This window comes from Myotis nattereri (genome assembly GCF_964212035.1).
Source record: "Myotis nattereri genome assembly, chromosome: 6".
NCBI lineage: Eukaryota > Metazoa > Chordata > Mammalia > Chiroptera > Vespertilionidae > Myotis > Myotis nattereri.
Window position 1 is genome coordinate 9117575 of NC_138081.1, and position 25441 is coordinate 9143015.

At 48.4% G+C, this 25441-nt stretch overlaps 1 protein-coding gene across 1 annotated transcript in view; it reads left to right on the forward strand.

Annotated features, from left to right (window-relative positions):
- Positions 1-1177: 1177 nt before the first annotated feature.
- BRPF3 (bromodomain and PHD finger containing 3) overlaps positions 1178-25441 on the forward strand; it is a gene marked incomplete at its 5' end in the record, with an annotated part of 33370 nt that continues 9106 nt past the window's right edge. The window contains 9 exons of the mRNA XM_081093590.1: positions 1178-2628; positions 5370-5526; positions 8410-8541; positions 11798-11926; positions 12218-12530; positions 13277-13579; positions 15636-16142; positions 18977-19070; positions 22958-23055. Coding sequence (XP_080949716.1) covers positions 1178-2628; positions 5370-5526; positions 8410-8541; positions 11798-11926; positions 12218-12530; positions 13277-13579; positions 15636-16142; positions 18977-19070; positions 22958-23055 — 3184 coding nt within the window. The remainder of the gene's footprint in view (positions 2629-5369; positions 5527-8409; positions 8542-11797; positions 11927-12217; positions 12531-13276; positions 13580-15635; positions 16143-18976; positions 19071-22957; positions 23056-25441) is intronic.

The following is a 25441-nucleotide window of genomic DNA, read 5'->3' on the forward strand; positions in this document are numbered from 1 at the left end:
GGACTTTTGAAACGGAATGCATCGAGCGTTTACCTCCGATAGCGCCCCAGTTACCTTAGCCTTAGGTCTAATGAGGGTCCCAATAGTTCAGTTTACAACTCAGTGCCACCTGGGGCCTCTCCCAGAGCTTCTGCTCAGAGGTGTACTGGCCAGTGCATCCCAAATGCCGCCTTTTGCAGATAAAACCCTGAAGACTAGTTTGAAATCTTTAGGCTACATGAGATAGACATTTCATGTGCCTCCACTCCTTCATCCCTGGGTAGGGTTTCTGATCATAGTAAAGTGGTTCTAAACCTGTGCATTTTGGATCCTTTGATGGGACTGTGCATGTCCAGAGCTTGAAAACGCATGCTGTTCCTGTTTTCTAAAGCTATAACCTCCCCCCCCCCCCTTTTCCATAGATAGCTGTTCCACAGCCTTATGTTACATTGTAATGACCTGTTTACTTTTCTGTCCCTTCAATCAGACAGACCTTCTAGAAGGCAGGGATCGTGCACGTCTGATTTCTCCTTTCACTCACCAGTTACTGAGTGCTTACTTAGGAGCCAGGCACCATTCCTGGCGCTGGGGTTATAGTGAACAAGACAGGAAAAAATCCTTCCCTTCAGGGAGCTTCCATTCTAGTAGGAGGAAGCAGACGTACATGATAAAGAGGTAAATTCCATAGCACAGTAAAAGATGGTGAGTGGGATAGTGAAAAATAAAGCAGAATGAAAGATTGCGGTGGAAGAGAGGGATTTGCAATTTAAAACGCATGTATTTTTATTGATTTCAGAGACGAAGGGAGAGGGAGAGTAAGATTGAAATGTCAATGATCAGAGAATCATTGATTGGCTGCCTCCTGCACGCCCCCTGCTGGGGATCGAGCCCCCAACCCGGGCATGTGCCCTTGACTGGAATCGAACCCTGGGACCCTTCAGTCTGCAGGCCGACGCTCTATCCACTGAGCCAAACTGTCTAGGGCTGGATTTGCAGTTTTAGAGAGAGTGGTCAGGGAAGGTCTCACTGAGCAGTCATGTTTTCGGAAAGACTTGAAGGAGGTGAGGGAGTAAACCATGGGGCCATCTGAGGGACAGAGTGTTTAGACAGGGAGTATCCAGTCCTCTTTCCTGGTGGCCGCTTGGTCACTGTCTCCTGGGCTCTCTCCTTAGGCCTGTCCCCTTGCTTCCCAGGTGCCATGAGGAAGCCTCGCCAGAAGTCACGGCAGAATGCCGAGGGCCGACGTTCCCCATCCCCCTACAGTCTCAAGTGCTCGCCTACTCGGGAGACCCTGACATATGCCCAGGCCCAACGGATTGTTGAGGTGGACATTGATGGACGCCTGCATCGTATCAGCATCTATGACCCACTCAAGATCATCACGGAGGATGAGCTAACTGCCCAGGATATCACTGAATGTAATAGTAACAAGGAAAACAGCGAGCAGCCTCAATTCCCTGGCAAGTCCAAAAAACCCTCATCCAAGGGCAAGAAGAAGGAGTCCTGTTCCAAGCATGCATCCGGCACATCCTTCCACCTCCCGCAGCCCAGCTTCCGCTTGGTGGACTCAGGCAGTCAGCCGGAAGCACCCCCGTTGCCTGCTGCCTACTACCGCTACATTGAGAAACCGCCTGAAGACCTGGATGCAGAGGTAGAGTATGACATGGATGAGGAGGACCTTGCCTGGCTGGACATGGTGAATGAGAAGCGGCGAATAGATGGGTACAGTTTGGTGTCGGCAGACACCTTTGAGCTGCTGGTAGACCGGCTTGAGAAGGAGTCATACTTGGAGAGTCGTAGCAGTGGGGCCCAGCAGTCACTCATTGACGAAGATGCTTTCTGCTGTGTGTGCCTGGATGACGAATGCCACAATAGCAACGTCATTCTGTTCTGTGACATCTGCAACCTGGCTGTACACCAGGAGTGCTACGGCGTCCCCTACATCCCCGAGGGTCAGTGGCTATGCCGCTGCTGCCTGCAGTCTCCCTCCCGGCCTGTGGATTGTGTCCTCTGCCCCAATAAAGGTGGCGCCTTCAAACAGACCAGCGACGGGCACTGGGCCCACGTGGTGTGTGCTATCTGGATCCCTGAAGTCTGCTTTGCTAACACTGTGTTCCTGGAGCCCATTGAGGGCATTGACAACATCCCACCTGCCCGCTGGAAACTGACCTGCTACATCTGCAAGCAGAAGGGGCTGGGTGCCGCCATCCAGTGCCAGAAGGTGAACTGCTACACAGCCTTTCATGTGACGTGCGCACAGCGGGCCGGGCTCTTCATGAAGATTGAGCCCATGCGCGAAACCAGCCTAAATGGCACCACTTTCACAGTGCGCAAGACTGCCTACTGTGAGGCCCACTCACCCCCAGGTGCTGCCACTGCTAGGAGGAAGGGTGACTCCCCTGGAAGCCTTAGTGAGCCTCGGGATGAGGAAGGGCTGAAGGGAGGCTGTGGGGAGGAGAAAGACAAAGAAGAGGTGGAAGAGGAGGAGGAAGATGAAGGCCAAGGTGGAGTAGGTGGCCCCCTCAAAGGCGTGTCTAAGAAGAACAAGATGACTTTGAAGCAAAAGATCAAGAAGGAACCAGAGGAAGTGGGTCGAGACATGCCCTCCATTGTCCCCTTGGTCACCGTCCCACAGATACCCTCTTACAGGTAAATCTGCCCAGGAGGGTGCCCTAGAGACTAATGGTTTCTTCTTGGGCTGGTGGTGGCCTTTCCCATGCACTGTCGATGAACGTCTGTTCTCTTCTGTGCCCTCAAATTTCTCCTTTGGGCCCTGGGTTTACCTAGTCTGGTTTGTGGTTTTGATTGTGTTCTCAGAACAACGTGTTTCCTTTGGTTCAAGGTGAGACAAACAATTAAGTTGCTTAGAAGCTCAGGTGACAGGATGTCTAAGGCAGTACTTTTCAGTAGGGTCACAAGTGGCACTTTGGACAGGAAAATTCTTTATTAGGACTGTCCCATGCGTTCCTAGGTGTTTATTTTAGCATCTGTGGTCTTTGTAAATACCAGGAGAATCCCCTCCTTCATTGCCTGGTCTTTGTGACAACATCAAACCCACCCAAATGTTTCTAAATACCCCTACAGTGATCCAGTTACTTCCCATTGCAGGGTCAGCATGGTTTTCTGCTGTCCAGAAAGCTTGGCCCTGGGAATGGTAGGGATTTTCGGGGGGGGGGGGGGGGGGGCGGTGGTGGTGGTGTGGGGAGTACATGCTACTCCTCCTCCTGAGAAGCTTTTAGATTTAGGATCACTCGGTTCAGCTGAGTGTAAGCCTGCTGAGTGTACAGGAGACCAGTGTGCCTGTTACACCATCGGAGAAGTCTCTGGAACTGTTGGAGGGGCGGGAGGTTGGCGGAGAACAAGAGACAGGAGATTTTCCAGCAGAGGCTCATCTCTAGAGTGATATTCATAAATAAGTATACAATGTTAGAGCAGGAAGGAATCCTGGTGATTATTCATCTAATGTAGTCCTTGCACCTTCTCCCACACCCCCAGATGAAGAAACCGCGGCCACTGGAGGTAAAGTTGTTCACTCCTTTATTTATTCATTGAGATATTTATTGAGCACTTACTATATGCCAAGTCCTGTTCTAAGGGCTGGAACCAGGTGGAAAGTGGCTGACTCTGGACCACAACTGGGGCTCAACTGTAGGTTCTATACCTGCTGTCTCTCTCACTGGATGAGAAGAATAGGGATAAAGGAATACTAGAGGGTAGAGGGAATGAGTTATACAAGGGAAACAGGCAACTAGACTTGTCATTTGGAAAGAAGACACAAGAGCATGGAAGGTCAGGAGGGAGAGGCTCTTGTTGCAAGCCATGGCTTAAGTTAGAATTCCCTCGACTTGGAAATGTATCTTCTAGTCAGAGAACTGTTCAGGCTACCCTGCTGCCTAGGATGAGTGGGTGAATGCTTAGTCCGCATCTATAGGGTGTTATGCCCTGGCGCTAGACTTTTTGCCATGTCTGCTCTTAAGATGTGTCTTGCAGGCTGGCTAAGGACCAGACAGACCTACATTTGAATCCTGTTTCTGTCACTACCTGTGTGACCTTTGGCAAGCTACTTATTTTTTGTATTTATTTATAAGTAAACCTACTTCATAGGGTTGTGAGAAATAAGATAATACAAGTAAAGCACTTAGCACAGTGCCTGGCACATAGTAAGCTGTCAATAAATGGCTGCTGCTGCTATTTTATTATTATTCTTTTTCCTATCTGCACAAATGCTATTGGGACCCTCCATGGCCAAGAGGTTCTAGAGGGAGGGGGCTGCCTGCATCTGGGCAGGTGTGCTTGGCATGGGCACTGGTGGGGGATCTGTCCTTTGGGGAAAGCCCTAGGCCCTGATTTTGTAAGCTTGGCTTTGGGGCAAGAATGTCTGACTGTGGAAAGACGCAAGGCCCAGGTGAGCTATGTCCAGTCCAAGATGCCCATTCTTCTTAGGGTCTGCCTTCTTGTTTAGCCATGCGTATCTTCCTTTCAGTGGAGTGAGATGAAGAGAAACGCAGTGGAAACACCACAGGAGCGCTGAGGCCTTTTGCTTACCGGGTAGATAACCAGTATGGAGCACTGCATGGAATAGCCAAGGGATCATGGATTCACATCCCACCCCAGCTCCATCATCTTATTAGCTGCGTTAGTGACTTTAACAATTTATTCAGCCTCTGTTCCTAGGCTGCCTTTCCATCTTTTATAACCTGGGAATAATGTTAACCCACCTTTCAGTATGGGCATTAGGATAGAGATTGTAGGCTCTCATTAATTCCCTTCCTACCTCTTTCCTTTCCTGTCACAAACCCCGACAGTAAGGCTAAGGCTGTTTTTAGATTCTCCATCCTCGTATACCTTAGATCCATGTAAATATATATTTTGGTTCAAAATCAGACATTTTGGGGCTGCTGAGGTTTTTAATGAAAAAACCAGAGGTCAGATGACTCCAAGAGGTTGCATTTGGGAGTAGCCTGCTGGTTTTCCTTCCAGCTTGGCCCTGGACTACTCCATGGTCTGGTGAGACCCTCCGCCACAGGAAATAGTGACCACATTGCTCATAGCTTACTCAAGTTCCTATTCTCTTGCTGCCTTTATCAAGAGAAGGCTGGGTCATTGGGGCACAGACCTGTTTCTCAGGAGTCCATAACTGCAGGAAACAGGGTTTCTAGAAGAGGGTTGTTTTAGAGGTTCAGGATTGCAATGCAGGATGTGGAAAGTCAAGTGAATCTGAGCTGCTTCACTTTGCTGTCCTTTTCAAGCCTTTCTCTGAGGTGAGGCATTTGGCCACTTTATTCTGTCTTCCTTTGTAAGGTTCATAAATGAACCAGGGTCTGGAGAGGAGGGTATAATCTGGTCAGCCCACTGACCCTGTCTGTCACTTCCCTTTGCCTCTACTCAAGGTTGAACAAGATCTGTAGTGGTCTCTCCTTTCAGAGGAAAAACCAGTTCATGCAGCGGCTTCACAACTATTGGCTGTTGAAGCGGCAGGCACGGAACGGTGTCCCCCTCATTCGGCGCCTGCATTCCCACCTGCAGTCCCAAAGAAATGCCGAGCAGGTAGGTGACATGGTGATTTGGAGGTGGAGAGTGAAGAAGGAGTGATGGTCGGGGCTCCCCCTGCCCCCAACCCTCTGGAGCCTTTGCCTATATGTGATCACCCCTCTAGGTGGTCTATCCCAGGAACGACCTCCAGCACTATAGAGCTCTTCAGACCAGAAGCATCTCCTTCTGGATGGGAGAAGCTTGACTTGGGAGCAAATTGTAGGGGATAGTGGAGAGCAAGCCCAGCTTTCTGTGTATGTGGAGAAAACCCTTTAATGTGGCAGAAAGGGAGAAGTGGGATGAATGAGAGCCAGGCAACACTCAATTGCATGAATTAGGAAAAGGCACACTTTACTCAAGACACGATTGCCATGTGCCAAAAAAATGTTTCATAGAAAATACACAAATTTACCACCTAAGTTGTAGTGCACAGCCTGCCCAATTGTCATGACCTTTTAGTCACTAGCAACTGGAATTGCTATCTGTTTAATGTTTTCTGTGAGGGTGAAGACTTTTAAAAAAAACATTTTTTATTGATTTCAGAGAGGAAGGGAGGAGAGAGATAGAAACATCAATGGTGAGAGAGAATCATTTATAGGCTGCCTCCTGCACGCCCCCACTGGGGGTTGAGCCTGAAACCTGGGCATGTGCCCTGACCAGGAATCGAACTGTGAACTCCTGGTTCATAGGTGGACGCTCAACCACTGAGCCATGCCAGCTGGGCCTGAGAGACTTTTAACATCTTTAGTTCTCTCTCCCTACTCATTGCTCCATTACTTCCGCCTTTAAGTATTCCCACACATGCTACCCACCGCGTTCTGTCTGATTTCACTTTTGCCTTCTGTCACTGAGTACTGAGGTGTATTTCTATATCTGAGCCCTCCTCAGAATGGTCCATGTGCTCCCCTAAGCCTCCCATGGAACATCAGTGACCTCCTCCCAGCTCAGCAAGTCTTTCCTTAGATTCTCACTTTATTGACTGTTGGGCTACATTTGATACGCCGGTCATCTTGTCTTAGAACTTCTCTGTGACTTCATTTCCCCCCTCCTCCACCCCACAGACTGCACCCTGTGCCCATCCTACTTCTTACTCCTTAATGGTAACATTCCCAGGGGCTCAGTTGCCTGCCTGTCTGATTGGAGAATTTGTACATTCGTAGCTGTAAATAACTGTGAAGTAGTCACTCCAGATTTCTCCTCTTGTCCTCATCCTCGTTTTCTGCCCTCAGTCCCTTAGGGCACAGGAACTGTAGATGTCCATGTAGATGTTTCCTGTAGCTCAGGTATTGGAAGCTGAATTCATTATCTTCCTTCCTCTCAGTAAACGTATTTCCCCATTATTGTCATGATCTCAGACGTTTCCCACCTTTATAGTTACCCTTGACTCTTCTCTCCATAACAAGCCACAGTTAATCCTCCCTAAGCTTTTCGGGGGGATTTATCAGTATATGGCCCTTTGTCTCCATTCTCCAGCTACACTGCTCACCCATATCCCTTTAATTTCAGCAATAGCTTTCTATCTAGGTGGTCACCAGCCTCTCATTCTTTGTTTGCTCTACAACTGGTGATGTCTTAACACCATTTTCCATCCTGTCACTTCCTTTTCCAGAATATGTCCAGGCTCCAGGCTATTTGGCCTGGCATTTGAGGCTTCTTGTCAGCTGGGTTCTGGATCTTTCTTGGCTTTTGTGATTTTCCAGCTTCTCTCCTCTGGCCAGCTCATTTTTCTCCAAGCAAAGAACCACTAAGTATGCCTCCACACTTTGGCTCTATGGTTCCTTCGGTTCCAAAAGAGGCCTTTCTTGCCCAGCCGGCGTGGTCAGTGGTTGAGTGTCAGCCTATGAACCAGGAGGTAACGGTTCAATTCCCAGTCAGGGCACATGTCTGGTTGCAAGCACAATCCCCAGTAGGGGATACGCAGGAGGCAGCTGAGCAATGATTCTCTCTCATTGCTGTTTCTACCTCTCTCCTCTTTCCTCTCTGAAATCAATAAAGATATATATTTAAAAACAAAACAACAAAACAAAAGAGGCCTTCCTTACTGCTTTATTCATCCATATCCACATGTGAAAACCTAGTAAGATTCCTCCCCCAAGAAGCCGTTCCTGACCTAACCCCAACCCACTCAGATCCTCTCTATTTTATACCCTCTCAACATCTTATATTCAGTCTGTCTGATCATTTTTTGTTGTCTTTTTGTTGTGCCCTTGTGCATCAAAGCCTGACACTCTTCCTTCTCCCGATTGCACTGTAACTTCTAGGTCTGCAGTCCTGTATTTGGTGGGGTGGAAGTGTTTTAAAGTCAGTTAGTACAAGCTTATAGTAAGAACACTTTGTTTTCTAGCCCGAAGTTGAAGCTCTAGGGCAGCTGTGGGCAAACTACAGCCGCCCTTTGAAATGAATAAAACTGAAAAAAAAAAGACCGTACCCTTTTATGTAATGATGTTTACTTTGAATTTATATTAGTTCACACAAACACTCCATCCATGCTTTTGTTCCGGCCCTCGGGTCCAGTTTAAGAACCCATTGTGGCCCTGAGTCAAAAAGTTTGCCCACCCCTGCTCTAGGGTGAAATTCTATCCTGAGGTGTCTATTAGTTTCCTCTGAAATTCTTTCCAGTCCCGAGGGGGCACAGGTGCTCTCTGGTGTCCCCAAGGGTAGGGGGAGTGGTCCAGATCTCACCCGGGCAGTAATTGTGCTGCAGTGAAGAAACATTGCTATAGGGTCAGGAGAGCCCCGGAGGAAGGAGAGGGGGTGGAGGGGCTTTCGGGGACTGTGAGTCAAGGAAGGGGTTGGGGCTCTTACTTGCCAAGGCCTCATGAAGCTTGACTAGGGAGAGGACTTTGGGCAGGACGGAGGCCCCTAGCTCCTTCCTTTCCCTTCCCTTCCCTCCTGCAGCGAGAGCAGGACGAGAAAACAAGTGCAGTGAAGGAAGAGCTGAAATACTGGCAGAAGCTGCGGCATGACTTGGAGCGAGCCCGGCTGCTCATCGAGCTGATTCGGAAAAGAGAGAAGCTCAAGCGGGAGCAGGTGAGGAGCTCGGAGCCCCATGGCTCTCGTTCAGGAACTTTTTCCCCCCTGTCAGTGTGTCACCAGGAGACCTGGTGCAAACTTTCTCCCCTGCTTGCCCAGCATTATGGGTTCTCAGGCCTGACTGCTCTGTGGTGCTGCTGATGGCTATCTGGGGATTCAGCTTCTGGTGGCCTCAAGCATAAGCTCAATATCATATGCCTGGGCCAGTCCCTGGAGTTTCTGACTCAGACTCTAGGGATAGCCTGGCCTTGAGTATTTTACAAAGTTTCTCAGGCTGTCCTAGCTGGCTGGTTTGGTTCAGTGGATAGAATGTCGGCCTGCGGACTGAAGGGTCCCGGGTTCAATTCCAGTCAAGGGCACATGCCCGGATTGTGGGCTCAATCTTCAGTAGGGGCGTGCCGGAGGCAGCCGATCAATGGTTCTCTCTCATCATTGATGTTTCTATTTCTCCCTCTCTCTTCCTCTCTGAAATCAATAAAAATATGTTAAAAAAAAAAAAACAACTTAAAAAAAAAACCACAATAAAAAGCTTCTCAGGCCATTCTGATGGCCATCACCTCTGGCCTGGGAACTTCTGAGGGTCCTCACTAGGCCCTTAAACACTTTTGGTCTTAAGTCATTTAAATTTCCCAACATCTATTCAAGGATATTTTAAGTCTTTGAGTATGGGGAAATGCTGAGATAGGTAGTGTGGCATAGGGGTTAGGAATATGAACTATGGCACCATCCCGCCTGGGTTTAAATCTTGGCTCTGCCACTTACTACTTGTGTGACATTAAGTTGCTTAATTTCCTTATACCTTAGTTTCCTCAACTGTGAAATAGAGGTAATCATAGAACCTACCACATAAGGTTGTTGTGAGGATTAGATGACTTGTGTATACAAAGAGCATAGAACGGTGCCTGGCCTATAGCAGAGGGGCTACAGTGCCAGCTTCTGTCATCATCATTATTGACACTCTGCCTCCCTGAAGTACCTACTGCAGTTCTCTACACATGGCATAAAGCAAATACTGTGTTTTTAAAAATATATTTTTATTGATTTCAGAGAGCAAGGGAGGGAGGGAGGGAGAGATAGAAACATCAATGATGAGAGAGAATCATTGATCAGCTGCCTCCCGCATGCCCCGCACTGGGGATTGAGCCCATAACCCAGGCATGTGCCCTGACCGGGAATCAAACTTTGACCTCCTACTTTGTAAGTCCACGAAAGCAAATACTATTTTTTTAAAAGTAATTTTTTTTTTCTTTTTCTAATCCTCACCTGAGGATATTTTTCCATTGATTTTTTTTTTTTTTTTTTTTAGAGAGATGGGGAAAGATAGAGAGAAACATTGATGTGAGAGAAGCACATTGATTGGTTGCCTCCTGCATGTGCCCCTGCCACTTCCCTTTGCCTCTACTTGCCACAACCAAGGTACGTGGCCTTGACTTGAATTGAACCTGGGACCCTTTAGTCCACAGGCTGATGCTCTATCCATTGAGCCAAACTGGCTAAAGCATAAATACTATTAATTCAATGAATGATGAGCTAAAACTGTTCTCTCTGGTTCAGGAATAGTAGCTGTTACTGGAATGTTCCTTTCTCTCTTTCTCTAAACTTCCACTTCTCTGGTAAGCCCCAACGCAAGGCCTGAGTTTACCTCTGAGACCTGGTAGCTCTTGCCATACTTAGCATGGGTGGCATGGAGGACATCTCAGGACCTTCTCCTGGATTCCCACTGTTTGCCATCCCAGGCCTGGATTCCCACCTGAGCTTTTTTTTCCTGCCTCTGGTTCATAGAAATGAAAGAGGAAAGGAAGCAGGCAGGCCTGTTTTGATGCAGCCAGGAGACAGGACTTTTCATAGTATAATCCAGTGATGACGAACCTATGATACGTGTGTCAGAGGTGACACGCGAACTCATTTTTTTGGTTGATTTTTCTTTGTTAAATGGCATTTAAATATATAACATATCAAAAATTTAAGTCTTTGTTTTACTATGGTTGCAAATATCAAAAAGTTTCTATATGTGACATGGCACCAGAGTTAAGTTAGGGTTTTTCAAAATGCTGACACGCCGAGCTCAAAAGGTTCGCCATCACTGGTCTAATCCATGGCTTCCCAACCTTTTCATAGTAGGACACACATGAATATAACATAGTAAAGCATACTACTGTAAATATGCGAAGCTGCTTGCTGCCCGAGGGGATGAGCCTGGAAGCCCAGGTCAGCCCAGCTCAACCCAGACATTCCAGAGGCCAGTGGGATCAATATCTCAGCACACCAGGTGGGAATTCTGGCCCAAGGCACATTTTATATCATCTCTGTGCTCCTTGAACTAAGTCAGACCCTACTCTTTAGCCAGGTGACCATGGGTTAATGATGATTCAGATTCCATATTTATAAAATGGGGATAATAAGTTTCTCCTTCAGGGTTGTTGTGTTGATTAATTGAGGTAATGTGAGTAGAGAGGCAGTGTGGCATAGCCACCAAGAGCACATACTGCAGAACCAGGCTGTCTGGGGTGTAGTCCCAGCTCTGCCCCTTACTGGCTGTGTGACCTGGGGCCAGTCAGTTACTTAGTCCCTCTGTGCCTCCGTTTCCTTTCGTAAAATACCTCATCTATACTTACCTCATGTACTCACTTATATATAATGTTAAAATGTTATTTGGCACTTAGAAAGGACTATAAAAGTAGTCATTATTATTACAGTTGACTCTTGAACAATGTGGGCATTATGGGCTCTGACCCCCAGCGTAGTTTAAAATCTGCATATAACTTGATTTCCCTAAAACCTAACTACTAGTAGCTTACTGTTGACCAGAAGCCTTATTGCTAACAGTTGACTAACACATACTTTGAATGTTATATGTATTACATATTGTATTCTTACACTAAAATAAGCTAGAGGAAAGAAAATGTTAAAATCATAAGGAAGAGAGCATACATTAACAATATTTATTGAAAAAAATCTATGTATAAATGGAGCTGCTCAGTTCAAACCTGTGTTATTCAAGGGTCAACTATATAATTATTACCACTCTTAAGTTTTGGTGTGGTGCTTGATACATAGGAAACATCCACATAGGGGTAGCTCTTGGTATCTTTATTTCTAGGCTGTGGGTTAGGTGGTCACTCCTAATAAAATGGTCAGCTTAATAGCCTGTGAAAATTTGTTATACACAATTGGTGAAAGTCAAGCTATAAAGAAAAAGTTTAGTGCCTCTTCAAGGGGAGGGGTGTCCTGATTTCTCCCCACCTTCCCACAGATCAAGGTCCAGCAGGCTGCCATGGAGCTAGAGCTGATGCCATTCAATGTTTTGCTGAGGACAACACTGGACTTGCTGCAGGAGAAGGATCCCGCACACATCTTTGCTGAACCCGTCAACCTGAGTGAGGCAAGTTCCCCCCACCCCAGTTCCTGAACAGTGATCCCCTCAAGAACTGGGAATGATCTGCGAAGGCCAGGAGCGGGTTGAATGACAGTGTACAAAAACTGGAGGTGTCTGGCAAGGCCAGTAGACTGCCAATGGTAAGGGGTCAGCAGACCAGGGGGGGCCAGGGCCCTGGGGCTCTAAGTGAGCCCAGAATGGTCAAACCAGGGAATGGGGAGGCTGGAGTGCCGGTGAAGGGTACGCCTGTTTGGCTAGTAAATGGTTGTTGTAATTGTACAGGTTTTATATGTTTAGGTTCCAGATTACCTGGAATTCATATCCAAGCCAATGGATTTTTCTACTATGAGGCGGAAGCTGGAGTCCCATCTGTACCACACCTTGGAGGAGTTTGAGGAGGACTTTAACCTTATAGTTTCCAACTGCATGAAGTATAATGCTAAAGACACAATTTTCCACCGAGCAGCTGTCCGCCTGCGGGACCTGGGAGGGGCCATCCTGCGGCACGCCCGGCGGCAGGCAGAGAACATCGGCTATGACCCCGAGAGGGGCACCCACCTGCCCGAGTCACCCAAATTGGAGGACTTTTATCGCTTTTCCTGGGAAGACGGTGAGAAGCCTGGGCGGGTGGGGAGGATGGGCTAGGAGGAGGCACAGGGACAGAGCCCAGAAAGCCAGGGATCAAAGTGGACCTTGGGGCTGTAGGGTAGATTCCAGGAGCAAAGCTGGGGGTAGGCGCAGGCTGGAATATATCTGCTTGTGGCTGGAATAGTTCCGAAGATTAAAGTTTAACTAATTCACTGAGCACTTCCTGAATGGTAGGAAAGGGGAATCAGGTACTAGCTGTCTGTCTGAAAAGCTAAGACCTCACTGGGGTCTTCCTCTCCCAGACCCTCTGTGTGGCGCTGGGGCATGGGGTAGTGAAGGCAGGCGGCTGTGTGTGTGGCTCATTCAGAGAGTGCAGGCGGAGGGTACAGAGAGTGCAGAGAACAGAATTGCCTTGGAGCCCGCGCTCTGCTGGCCCGTTTTCTGCTTTTCAATGGCAGCAGCCAAACAGTCACTCAGGCCTGGGGATTGCCAAGCTGCCTCGTGCCTGCTCCGTAGAACCCATAATCGTGACTGTGGAATGTTTCCTGCACATGTTTCCCAGATTCTGACCTTGTCCTTGTGGCTGCCCTATGGACAGCTGTGGTGCCAGGGCCAAGGCCCCACAGTGATGTTGCTGGAAGTCACAGGCTCAGGCATTCCAGGAGAGTATTTTGCATCCAAAGGATTCAGCCCCTTCCCCTTCCCCTTCCCCTTACCCTGGGCTAGGCAGGTCCTTCAGCCCCTTCTCTCCTCCCTTCTCCCTGGCAGTGGACAACATCCTCATCCCAGAGAACCGGGCTCATCTGTCCACGGAGGTGCAGCTGAAGGAGCTGCTGGAGAAACTGGACCTGGTGAGTGCCATGCGGTCCAGTGGGGCCCGGACCCGCCGCGTCCGCATGCTGCGCCGGGAGATCAATGCTCTTCGGCAGAAGCTGGCACAGCCACCGCCACCACAGCCACCCTCACTGAACAAGGCTGTGTCCCATGAGGAGCTTCTAGCAGGGCCCCGGGGAGATGTGGCTGTGCTGGAGCAGGCCCTGCAGGAGGAGCCAGAAGACGATGGGGACAGAGGTGAGAGACGGTCACGGACAGGCAGGATGCTGAGGGCAGGGTAAGGGAGCAAGGGTTCAGCTGAAGTCCTGAGTAGAAGCATCCTTCCTTGAGTTTAGGTCTGATCTTTGTGGGCACGCAGAAGCCCTTGAAGGGGTCACACTTCCGCATATGCCCAGGGTTGATATTCAAAATATTTAACAATCAGTAGAGACCAAAGTTTATCAGTCAGAGTAGGTGTTGGCTGTTGTATTGGAATGAACTCCTGGTGGCCACTGATGTGGATATTTAGTTCCTGGATTGTGGGCCGGTTCAGGGAGTTTCAGAGGCTGGGGCTCAGCACCTGTTATTAACCAGTGAAGAAATATTTTAGTATTTTGCACCTGATATGGTCATATTGCACATACCAGTTAAATATCAGTTCACCTTATACCATCATGTAGTGAGGCTCTTAGAGCAGCTTAGGTTGTGGTGAGGCGGGGGATTATAGAAAAGAAAGACCCTAAAGATAGTCTGGGCTCTCAAGCTGCCTCATGGCTCTGACCTTAGCTGGCCAAGTCTATAGGCCCATCCCAAAGCAGAAAGGCCAGATTGCAAAGACAGCTGGGAAGTGATTCTCAGAGACTCCAGGGCTTGAAACCTGAACTGCTTCCCATTCTCCCACGTCACTGGGGACAGAATTGTCCCCCTCCTACCTATCCTTGGATCTGAGCCTATGGCTTGGGAGGGCCTGTCATCAGTTCAAAATGTTGAGAATTATTTCCAGAGGGAAGGGGGCTAAATTACAGGGAATGGCCCATTTTAGACTGGCAAAGCCAGGGGACATGGCTGAGAGGTCATATTTGGCTTTAGAGGGCTTTGTGCTCGTTGTGATTCTTCCTCACTCCCCATGTGGCGTGGCAGCCAGCATGTGTCCCCATGGCAGTATCCCCATCCCGGGTGTGGCAGCATAGGGTCATGCCCAGTGGCCCAGCTTGCAGCAGCTCCTAGAGCAGGGGTGGGAAACGTCCGGCCCATGGGCCATATAAGGCCCGTGAAGTCATTGGTCTTGCCAAGGCATTAGGGGTAAGTTAATTACAGTTTGACCAAATATAGCAGGCTAATGCTGTTATAAATATCCTGACGACCCTTGGCAGAAAAAAAGGTTCCCCACCCCTGAAGGATTTCAGACAAAATTCCAGGGTTCACCTCCCAGATATTCAGATTAGGGCAGTCTCAGCTGTGGTTTGGAAGTCTCAGTTTTTAGAAGTTTCGGCCCTGGCCAGATAGCTCAGTTAGTTAGAGTGCAGTCGGGTACGCCAAGATAGTGGGTTTGACCCCTGGTCAAGGCACATATAAGAATCAACCAATGAATGCATAAATAAGTGGAACAACAAATCAATCTCTCTCTCTCTCTCTCTCTCTCTTTTTCTTTCTCTCTCCCTTCTTCCCTCCTTCTCCCTTTCTCTCTAAAAATCAATATAAAAATTCTTAAAAAATAAAAGTTTCAAGATGGTAGGTGAACAGACGTGTTTGGGAATCCCCGATTTAACTTACTTGGCCTCATTTTCCCCATATCTATAAACTTATTCTTTCTGCTTGTCCTGTTTCCTTCATTTGGGTGATAGGAACCAAAATACTGGATAGCGAAAGATGGGAAAACATTTGAGTCTAATGAACTGTAGACTCCTAATTTGTGCAGCTGAGACTCACCTAATTATTGATTGAGTAGGCAGCCTTTGGCTTTCTCGGGTGTGGAGCAGTGGTGTGTACCCGCACCTCATCAGACTCCCCTGGTAAGCTTAAAAAAGAAGGCCTCCTTTTTGGAGGTTTGGTTTCAGTGGGTCTGGAATGGGACCTTGGCATTGAAATTTTTAAGAAACTTCCTAGGTGATCCTAATTCATGGCCAGGGTTGAGGACTACTCGTGTTAAGAAGACTTAGCCCTACCTTCTCTTCACCTCAGACTGAGACCCGGGGTGCTTCTCAAGCCTGGAGCAGCTAGTGCTCTTGGGTTCTTGGTTATCAGTGTCATTAGCTGGCTCGTAGGGGCAGACTTTGTCTAAAATGTTCAAGCAGGTTCTCCTTTTCTCTAACAGATGACTCCAAACTGCCTCCCCCACCAACCCTGGAGCCCACTGGGCCTGCACCTTCCTTGTCTGAGCAAGAATCCCCTCCAGATCCCCCCACTCTAAAACCCATCAGTGACAACAAACCTCCAAGCCGATTCCTAAAACCCAGAAAGGGGGAAGAAGATGAGCTTTTGCGAAAATCGCCTCTGCAGCTAGGGAGCGAGCCCTTGCAACACCTGCTCAGTGACGGTGACATCAACGGACTGTCCCTCATGGCCGCCGAGGACCCTGACGGTGCCCCGCTCGGCGGTGTGGGCCGCCGCACTTCGGTCCTCTTTAAGAAGGCCAGGAACGGGGCGAAGCTGCAGAGGAGCCCCGATGGCGCCCTGCAGAACGGCGAGGACCATGGCGCAGCCGGCTCTCCTGCCTCTCCCGGCAGCATCGAGGATGAGCAGCACTCCCGGAAGCGGCCAAGGAGCAGGAGCTGTAGTGACAGTGACGGGGAGAGGTCCTCCCAGCAGGAGGAGGAAACAGGTGACCTTCCTGTGACTGCTCTCCCTACTCCTCTGCTTTGCCTTGCCAGCCAGCACCTCCCCCCGTCGGCCACCTCCCTGATAGCTCCTGTGGATGCCAGTGGAAGCATTGAGGGCTCCCGGTTCACAGTTGGGCCTGGCACATGATGAGTAGAGGCCTGGGGAAATAGGCTTTGAGCAAGTATTTTGAGAGGGCTACCTTGTGTCTGGGGCTCTCTTTGGCCCTGATGGGGATGCAAAGCTGCACATGGTAAAATAGGTCCTGTCTTCATTTGAGTTCATTCATTCATCAGGGATTTATATCAGGCATTCTTCTAGGTACTGGTGCAAAAGTTCCTCCCTTGGAGGGAAGATACATTAGAAGCAAGTGAGTGGGTTGTATCTCATAGTAGAAGTTATGGAGGAAAAACTAACAGGGAAGGGGCATAAGGGATGCTGGGTGGTATTAGAGAGTGGCCAGGAGAGGCCTTCCGAGGAGGTGACATTTGACTAAAGATCTGAAGGAGTTGAAGGTGTAAGCTATTTGGGAATCTGGGAGAAGAACGTTCCAAAAAGACAGAGATAGACTAGCAGGTGCACAGGCCCTGGGTGGGAACGTGCCTGCACGCCTGAGGAACAGCGGGGGAACCAATGTGGCTGTAGGCGAGTGAGCCAGGGGTGGTAGAGATGAGTCTCAGAAGTGGGTAATAGGGGCTCAGTCACTAAATAATCCTTACTCATGTCCAGCACCAGCTGGCCTCGGGGAGGGGCAGGTAATTAGTCAGGCTAGTTCCAGCTCCAGAAGGGTTCACAGGCTAGTGAGGAGGCTGGATGGCCCGCTGGGGTGCAGAGGTGCCGCAGTGCTGGACAGTATGTCAGGTGACAGCACTGCTGGAGGTGTCCAGGGACCATGAGCTGGAGGAGTACGGAAGGTTTCATGAAGAGTTGATGCCTGAGTTGTCCCTAAGGGCTAAGGGCAGAATGGAAAGGAGTAGATGGGACAAAGGGGTCAGGCCCAGGTGTGTGTGGAAGCAAGGACAGTCTCTGAGAGGGACAGTTTGGAGAGGGGCTTTCGGAGAGCCAGGAGCCAAGGCTGGATGGTGAGGTGGGCAGGAATGGGCAAGGCCCACATTGGCAGACAGAGTAGTTGAGTCTCAGTGGGATATGGAAGGCCAGCTTGCTTCGTGGGGAGAGGCTGCTCTTGGTTGTTGCTCCTCATGTCTCTCTCATGTCCTTTTATGTGGTGGCTTTGGGCTGTATGGCCAGCACATGTTTTTTCTGCTTTTCTCTCTTCCTTCCTATCACTTTGTTACCAGTAATACAATACCTTCCCTTCCCATCTGGCCCAAGCTTCGCTGTATTAGGGGAGTAAGTTGGTATAGTCAAGAGCTTGAGGCCTGCAGTTAGGCAGACCTGAGTTCAAATTCCGTCTTCTTACCAGCTCTGCATCAAAGTACTTAGCTGGGGCAAATTGAACAGGCTGTTTCCTTATTTCTAATTTGGGGCTAGTGACACCTGCTTTGCAGGGCTCTAAGGATGGGAAATAGTCTGCATAAGGCACTTGGCATGTAGCAGGAGATGGTAGCAGTCATCGCTGTCATCCTCTCAGCCACGGCAGGCACAGCCAAGCAGCACTGAGAACACTGCGTTAAAAATGACAAGTCCTGCTACTGGGGAGGTGGACATCAGGCTCACCCAAGCCCAGAGGGCCCACTGCTTGGGGATACCGCTAGCCTGTTGCTCCTCTAGTCCAGCTGCCCTATGCTCGGGAATGCTTCTGCACACCCTTCTTTGACCCTCATGAAAACAGATGAGGCACCTAAGGCACAGCTGGCTTAGTGACTTAAATTGAGGTCACAGTGTTAGAGGCAGAGGTAGGTCAGAGTCCAGCTATCTTGGCGCACACCTGCTCTCACAGGTGTGATGTGCCTTACAGTTTACTGGCCAAGGTGGCATAGAGCATTGACTTATCCCTCTGACGTGCAGCTCTCTGGATTGTGGTTAAAAGTTGGGGAGACAGAGGAGAGTTGAAGCCTCCACAGCCAATGAGAGTCACGTCCCTGAGATGAGCAGGTAGTCTTCATCGCCTCCAAAGGGCTGCCTGCTGTAAACAGACCTCCTCTCATTCATACTTAATAGCATCCTCCGTGAGTGAGAACATATCTTCCCAGAAGGGAGGCCAAGGCTTAAAGAGGAAAGGGGGCCTGTACCTAAGAGCCCAGTTAGAACCCAGGGAATGCTGCCTCCCTGTCCCAGGAAGGGCTGGTCTGCTTTCGTTCTGCGGAAAAGGCCCCCATCCTCAAGTCTGACAGGCCCTGCTAGATATCTCTAGGCGCGGTTACATAGCCCTTATCCTGCCCCAACCTCCCTGACGCCATCCCTAAAGAATGAAGCAGCTGTTGCCAGCTGTGTCATGGATAGGGTGTGTGAGTGTTTATCTGAAGAGGCCAGGCGGGTGGGCTCCCCAAGAGGCAGAGGAGACTCCCTGATAATCAAGGCTTGAAATGGAAAGCAGATCCAGGGACTTGTAAGCCAGCCGGAGTGGGGAAGTCTTGGTATTTCCCTTTGTAGCCAGATGACAATAATGAGTGAGCTGTGTTTTCCTTACAGTAAAACCAGAGGAAGGGAAAGAACACAGTGTCTGCTCATTGCCCCCGCCAACATTTCCCCCAAATCTATATCAGATTCTACCACCCAAGACCATTTTCCACAGGGATGGGCACAGCCATTCTCCACCCCTCCTCGCTGAGCCCTCCTGTGGTGGCCATGCTGCAGTGAAAGGTGGGGGTGGGGGCGGGGGCGGGGGCGGGGTGGGTGGGGTGCCGCACACAGGCTCACTCTGTGTGTCCTTGGCAGGTGTAACCAACGGCTTCGGAAAACACACGGAAAGCGGGTCTGACTCGGAATGTAGTTTGGGTCTCAGTGGCGGACTGGCATTTGAAGCTTGCAGGTAAGAACACTTGTCCCCAAAGCTTCACCACCTCTCCCTTTACTCTCCGTCTGGCTACAGCTTGAACCTTTCTGCTTATCTCAGATGTTTTCTTCCCCAGCCCTGCTATTTCCTGAGGCCTCTGGTCTGTAACTGGGAGCTCCTAGGAAACAGCATGACCCTTGACCCTCAGGCCTGATCTGACTAGGAGGGGCGGGGTGATGCTGATGCTTTAAGGCAGCGGTTCTCAACCTGTGGGTCGCAATCCTTTTGGCGGTTGAACGACCCTTTCACAGGGGTCGCCTAAGACCATCCTGCATGTCAGATATTTACATTACGATTCATAACAGTAGCAACATTACAGTTATGAAGTAGCAACGAAAATAATTTTATGGTTGGGTCACAGCATGAGGAACTGTATTTAAAGGACCAGAAGGTTGAGAACCACTGCTTTAAGGGTTTGTGGAGCTGAATTTGGCTCTAGAAAGCAGGCCAGCCATATCTCTATTGCCCAGAGAAGTTAATATTTGAGCCAATCCTCCACCTGTCCCCCGACCCACTCAGATAAACCAGCTCATTACAGACATGGTTTCACCCTGTGCCTTTTGGGTCGTCATAGCTATGGCCCCTTTAGAGGTGTGGTGTGGGGATAAGAATGAGCTGATAGGAGATTTGAAATTGCCTTTTATTAGCCAAAGGTCCCTGCTCTTTGTTGAGCTGGGGGGTGAGTTTCTTTTCCCATTCTTTTACCTGAAGGGAGGATTTCTGATACCAGAGCCTTAATGTTTTTCCACATGCAAGAGTTCCTTGAACCCCCGCTCTGTCTTGAGAGCTGTACAAGGAGCCAAGGAGTGTGCGACTCTTGGAAATGGGCGACCCTCAGTGCCACAAAGGCTGACCTCATGGTCCCTCCATGTGGCTGCTGAGTGGATTCTGCGTTCAGAGCAGGGGAGATGGTCCTGGGAATGAGCACCAGAAGGCTGTGTGTCTGTGCTTGAAGCACCGCCAAGGCCGGTTGGGTGTGCGTTCTGTTAGGTGCTTGTTCTCACCTGGCTCCTGGGCTCCTGGTGGGCCCATGGGAAGCCCCCTCCCCCTTGGGCCTGGACTGGTTCCCGCTGCTGCAGGCCCGGCTTTCAGTGGCTCCTTTGAGGTGTCCCTCCCCACCAAACCTCAGAGCTGCCCTTTCTTACTCCTTCCCGTGTTGCCCTCTAGAGATATGGGGCGGGGGGTGGGGGAGGGGCGGGGGGGTTGGGGAGATGGGAAAGAACACCGTTATCAGAGAAGAGGCAATGATTTCAGGCTTTTATAAGATGCTTCTAGTCTGGGCCTGGGGTGGGGTTCCTGACTCCCTTCAAAGACATAGCGCCTGGAAACCCAGTTCACTGGGGGTGGGGTAAGAGTGTCCCTTCCGACACCTTGACTAAAGGTCGAAGGTGTGTTGGGCTCTTCCTTCTGTGAAGGGCACTCTTCCCAGCTCTGGACAAGAAGCAAGCTGGCCAGGCTGCAGTGTGCTTGCTTGAGCAGACCTCCAGTCCAGTGCTGCTGGTCTCTCTGGGGCCCTACTCAACATGGAAAATATGCCGTTGGGAGGCATTTCCTCTTTAACTCAGTGGCATTTCAAGGTTTAACACGAGATTCAGGGGCTCTGGCTGCCAGGGTTTTTCTTAAATTTTTTTTTCTATGCTATGGTGATAAGTACATAAAGGACAATCATTAACTCGATAATCATATAATCCCAGAATTAGAAAGAACTTCTGGTCACTAATCCCACCCCACCCGCCATGTGCCCCTTGGTTTATCTGTCCTAATGATTTTCTGAGCAGGTTAGGGCTGCACCATCTATCTCTCTATCGGTCAGTATTTCAGTTATTAACTGAGCACCTACTATGAGCCAGGAACTACACTAGGGACTGATAAGGTGTCTGCTCTCATGGAGCTTATCTTCTGAAGGGCAGAGTTGAATGCTAAACCAGGAGACAGAGTAATTAGAGGTTGGGTTGCCTGCTTAGGCCTGGGTAACGTGAGAGAGAGGCTGAAATGCAGGTGATGATCAAGTCACTTGTGCTTTTTTCTTTTCCTTTTTTAAAATTTATTTATTGATTTGAGAGAGGTAGCAGGGGGAGAGAAGGGAAAGGGCTGGGGCAGAGAGAGAGAGAGAGAGAGAGAGAGAGAGAGGGAGAAACTTTGATTTGTTCTGCTTATTTATGCACTCATTGGTTGCTTCTTGTATGTGTCCTGACTGGGGATCGAACCTACAACCTTGGTGTATCAGACGAAGCTCTAAGCAACTAAGCTACCCAACGAGGGCACACTTGTGCTTTTTCCTATGAAACAGGAAAATACCTAGTTTTGGTGTCGTATCCATTTTCTTGAGCTTATCCTTCTCAGCGCTCATCATTTAATAGTACATTAGTAGTTTATAATATTTAAAATGAGAGATTAAAATTTACTGTCCTTCATATAATATTATAGAACTGCCACTTACTGAGTGTTCGGTATGTGCTGTATGTGCACTTCCTGGGTGCCTCCTCTGTATTAATCCATTAAGTCCTCACAGCAACACATGGGGACACAAGCATCAAAGAGGTTGAGTAACTTGCTCAAGGTCACAGAACTATTGAGTACAGAGCTGGGTTCTGAACCCAGGAAGTCTGGCTCCCCAGTTTAATCTCTTAACCACGTTGTTGGGCCCTCTTCTGTTGTATTTGAAGATGTCTTCTCAGATCCATGATGTGAACTGGGAGAGGCTTTCCTAATGAAACTACTAGTACCTTACATTTTATAAGGCCTCAGAGTCTCTGGGCTCAGTGACAGATTTTTGTAGGGTGAGTGGGAACTGAAGCCTAAATGTGAATTGGGTGTTCTTTGTGTTTTTCCAAACAAGCCTTCATTTTGACTAGCAGGAAAAAAGCTCCCAACCTACTACTCACTGAAGGATTATGATTCAGTGAGGTCTGGTTGTGCAGGTGTCCTGTATTAGACATGATAGAGACAGTTACGATTCGATAACCAGGAGCACCTGCTCGCAGCCAGGCCTAACCCTGGCCGCCTCTTGTCCCACCAGAGGTCTCTCAGCATTTCTGTCCTTCTGCAAATGGTTGGCCTGTCTTTTAAGCATTTTTTTAGTTGAAAAAATTATACAGTGGTAATATTTTTTAAAGTTTGGATGGAAAGAAAGCCCTAGTCAACATTATTTTTACCAGAGACTCCCAACTATGGTTGTGCATTAGAATTGCATTGGGAGATACTTAAAAATACTGATGCCTCTGTGGGTTCAAGTTATACCATTACTCTGGTATTACTGTTCTCATTTTTGCTTATTACCTTTAGTCTTTGTCTAATTTTTTTTATCTCCTTACAGTAGCCATGTTAAAAAAATTCATCTTTGTCTAAGAAAAATTCACATACATAAAGTGACAGTGAGAAGTGGATTTTTTCCCAATTTAAAATTGTCTTTTCTAATTAAAGATGTAGGACATGTCCTTTATAAAAAATTTGGGAAAGAGGCAGATTTTTATACCTCTAAAAAGTAAATTGATTTCTAAAGAACAAGCAATATGAGCCACAGAGCAAAGAATTCTGGGCAGATGTGAGGTGGGCCTTCCTCAAGTTGCCTGGGATGAGCTTTGCTCTGGATGAAGTCCAAGGCCCCAAACAGGGAAGCGGCGAGTGGGCATGTCTTGCCAGGTTCAGTCCTTTCACATGGATGAAATGGTTCCTCAAAGCCTCACGGGAACTTTCTGAAATGTATCATGGCTTAGTGTGAGTTTTCAGGGGAAGGTGAGAAACCATTCTCCTTGAAGGATTTACGCAGCTCCACTCCTGTCAGCCATTTGAGAGTAGGAGTGGGGATGCTAGTCATCGAAATTGCTCGTTTCTTCCCCCTTCCTTCCCTGCTCTGTATGCAGTGGTCTGGTGCCCCCCAAACGCAGCCGTGGGAAGCCAGCCTTGTCTCGAGTGCCCTTCCTGGAAAGTGTGAACGGAGACTCTGACTACAGTGGCTCAGGTGAGGAGCAATATACAGGTGGATTTGGGGGGTTGGGGACGGGCCTTCCAGAGAACCAGCTCTGTGGTCTGGCTAGACTGTGAGCGCTTCGAAACCCTCAGGCACTGGGCAGGGTCTTCCTTCCCAGGTCATTCATAATCATTTTTATTTCCGCCCCAATTCCTCTTACATTTGAATTGGTAATATATGCCTGTGGTAACAGAAATCATCAGAAAGGTATAAAGGGTGTGAAATGAAAAACCAGTGCCCCCCTCCCTAGGACAACCACTGTTGGCAGTTTCTTTTGTCTTTCCAGCTGTAACCCTTGCACACACAAGCCAGGACGCCCGGGTACATGTAGGAGAGTGACGAGAGAAGCCTACTCTACATGTGCCCCCCTAAACCAGGGCTGGGGACTGCCGGGCCCGCAGGCCGTGTAAGGCCCGCAAATCATTTCAGCTGGGCCTGACAAGGCATTAGGAGTGAGTTAATTAAATGTTTGACCAAATATAGCAGGCTCATTTGTAAGTTGATAATTTTTTATGGCCTGTGAATGATGTCTTAACTATCCAAGTTGCCCTTGGCAGAAAAAAGTTTCCCTACCCCTGCTCTAAACCATGCTTTTTTGTTTTCAGTTAATAATATATCCTTAGAGACCCTTCTGTGGGTTTTATCATCTGCCTAATGTCCCATTATAGAGGAGTGCATCATTTACCTAACCAGCTTTCTACAGATGCACATTTCGATTGTCTTCACTGATGTGCTATAATCAGTGTTTCAGTGAGCAACCTTGTGCATAGATCATTTTGTATCCGTGGGGGGTGTATCTATAGAAGTGGAGTGGCGGTATTGAAGGAAGTGTGCATTTGTCATCTCGGCAAATACTGCCTGTCTTCCCTCCCTGGAATCATCTGTGATAGCCTGTATCCCTGAGTCACACATGTGACCTGTCATTTCACGTGATCCAGTGCTTCCAGCCTTCTCCTCATGACACACACTGCAGCTGGTCCAAACGCGTGGGTCTTTTCTCCTTAGACAGAGAGGATAAAGGGCAGGGCGGGCCAAAGGAGAGGCCTGGGTGCTGCTCAGGACGAGCAGATGCAGAACGGGCAATTCTCTGAGCACCTGTCCGCCCGCCTGTGGCAGGTGTGCCCTCTCTGGATGCCTGTCTGTAAAGCTTTCATCAGGCTGCGGGGCTTTTCTTCTCTTTCCTTTTCCCAACCGCGTTAGCTTCCCTTGGCTTCCCTGTTTTTCTTGTATGTGTTGATGAATGCAAGCCTGCGTGTTTCATTCCTGTCCGACTGTCAGCACCCAGAGGCAAGGCTCACGTCTAGATACAGAATTGGGAGAGGATTGTGCTTCTGCTGGTGACATTTTGATATTTTATTCTTATTTTTAAAACCACATACTTCTTAAAATGCAACTGAAGGAAATTGACCTCCCACTGTATCATCACCTTAGCATAGTTGTCTTCATTTCTGTGTTGCCTTCTACTCATTTCAGACATGTTTTTAACAAAACGCTAACCTAAAACACAAGCTCTTCTGTATTCTCCCTTTTTCAGTGTTTTCCTCATATCACCATAATCTTTATGTGTCTTCATCATTAGAACAATGTATTTTTCAATCAGTTCATTATAATTAACCCTTCAGCCCTAGCTGGTTTGGCTCAGTGGATAGAACTTCGGCCTGAGGACTGAAGGAATCCTGGGTTCAGTTCCGGTCAAGGACATGTACCTTGGTTGCAGACTCCCAGCCTTGGTTGAGGTGTGTGCGGGAGGCAACCAATTGATGTGTCTCTGTCACATCAATGTTTCTCTCTTTCTCTCTCTCTCTCTCTCTCTCTCTCTCTCTCTCTCTCCCTCTCCCTCTCCCTCTCCCTCTCCCTCTTCCTCTTCCTCTCTCCCCCTCTCTCTCCCACTTTCTTCTACTCTCTCTAAAAATCAATAGAAAAATGTCCTTGCATGAGAATAAAAAAAAAAGATTAAAAAAAATTTAGCCCTTCAATTGTTAGACACTTGATTATTTCCAACTTTATATATAGTAAACCGATACTTTTGTTCAAAATCTTTTTATTTGGTTTTAAAGTTATCTTCTTCGACTAAGTTTCCAGGGAAGGAATTTACTGGAGCAGATGGTTCATACATTTTTTGATGGCTCTTGAGACTTACACCAATTACATTCTGGAAGGTTTGGCTGGTCTGCAGTTCCCTCAGCCTGCCTCTGCGGAATTGGGTGTTATTTTGTTGTTGTTGTTGCTGTTTTATTGACTCAATAGGTAGAAACAATACCTCATTATTAGTAGTACATTTTAAAATCATAAGTGGGGGTGGTAATGTTTCCTTAGAAACATAATTTCCACTCTGAGATTTGGGCCTTTTCCCTTGGTTTCCCTGATTATAGTTATG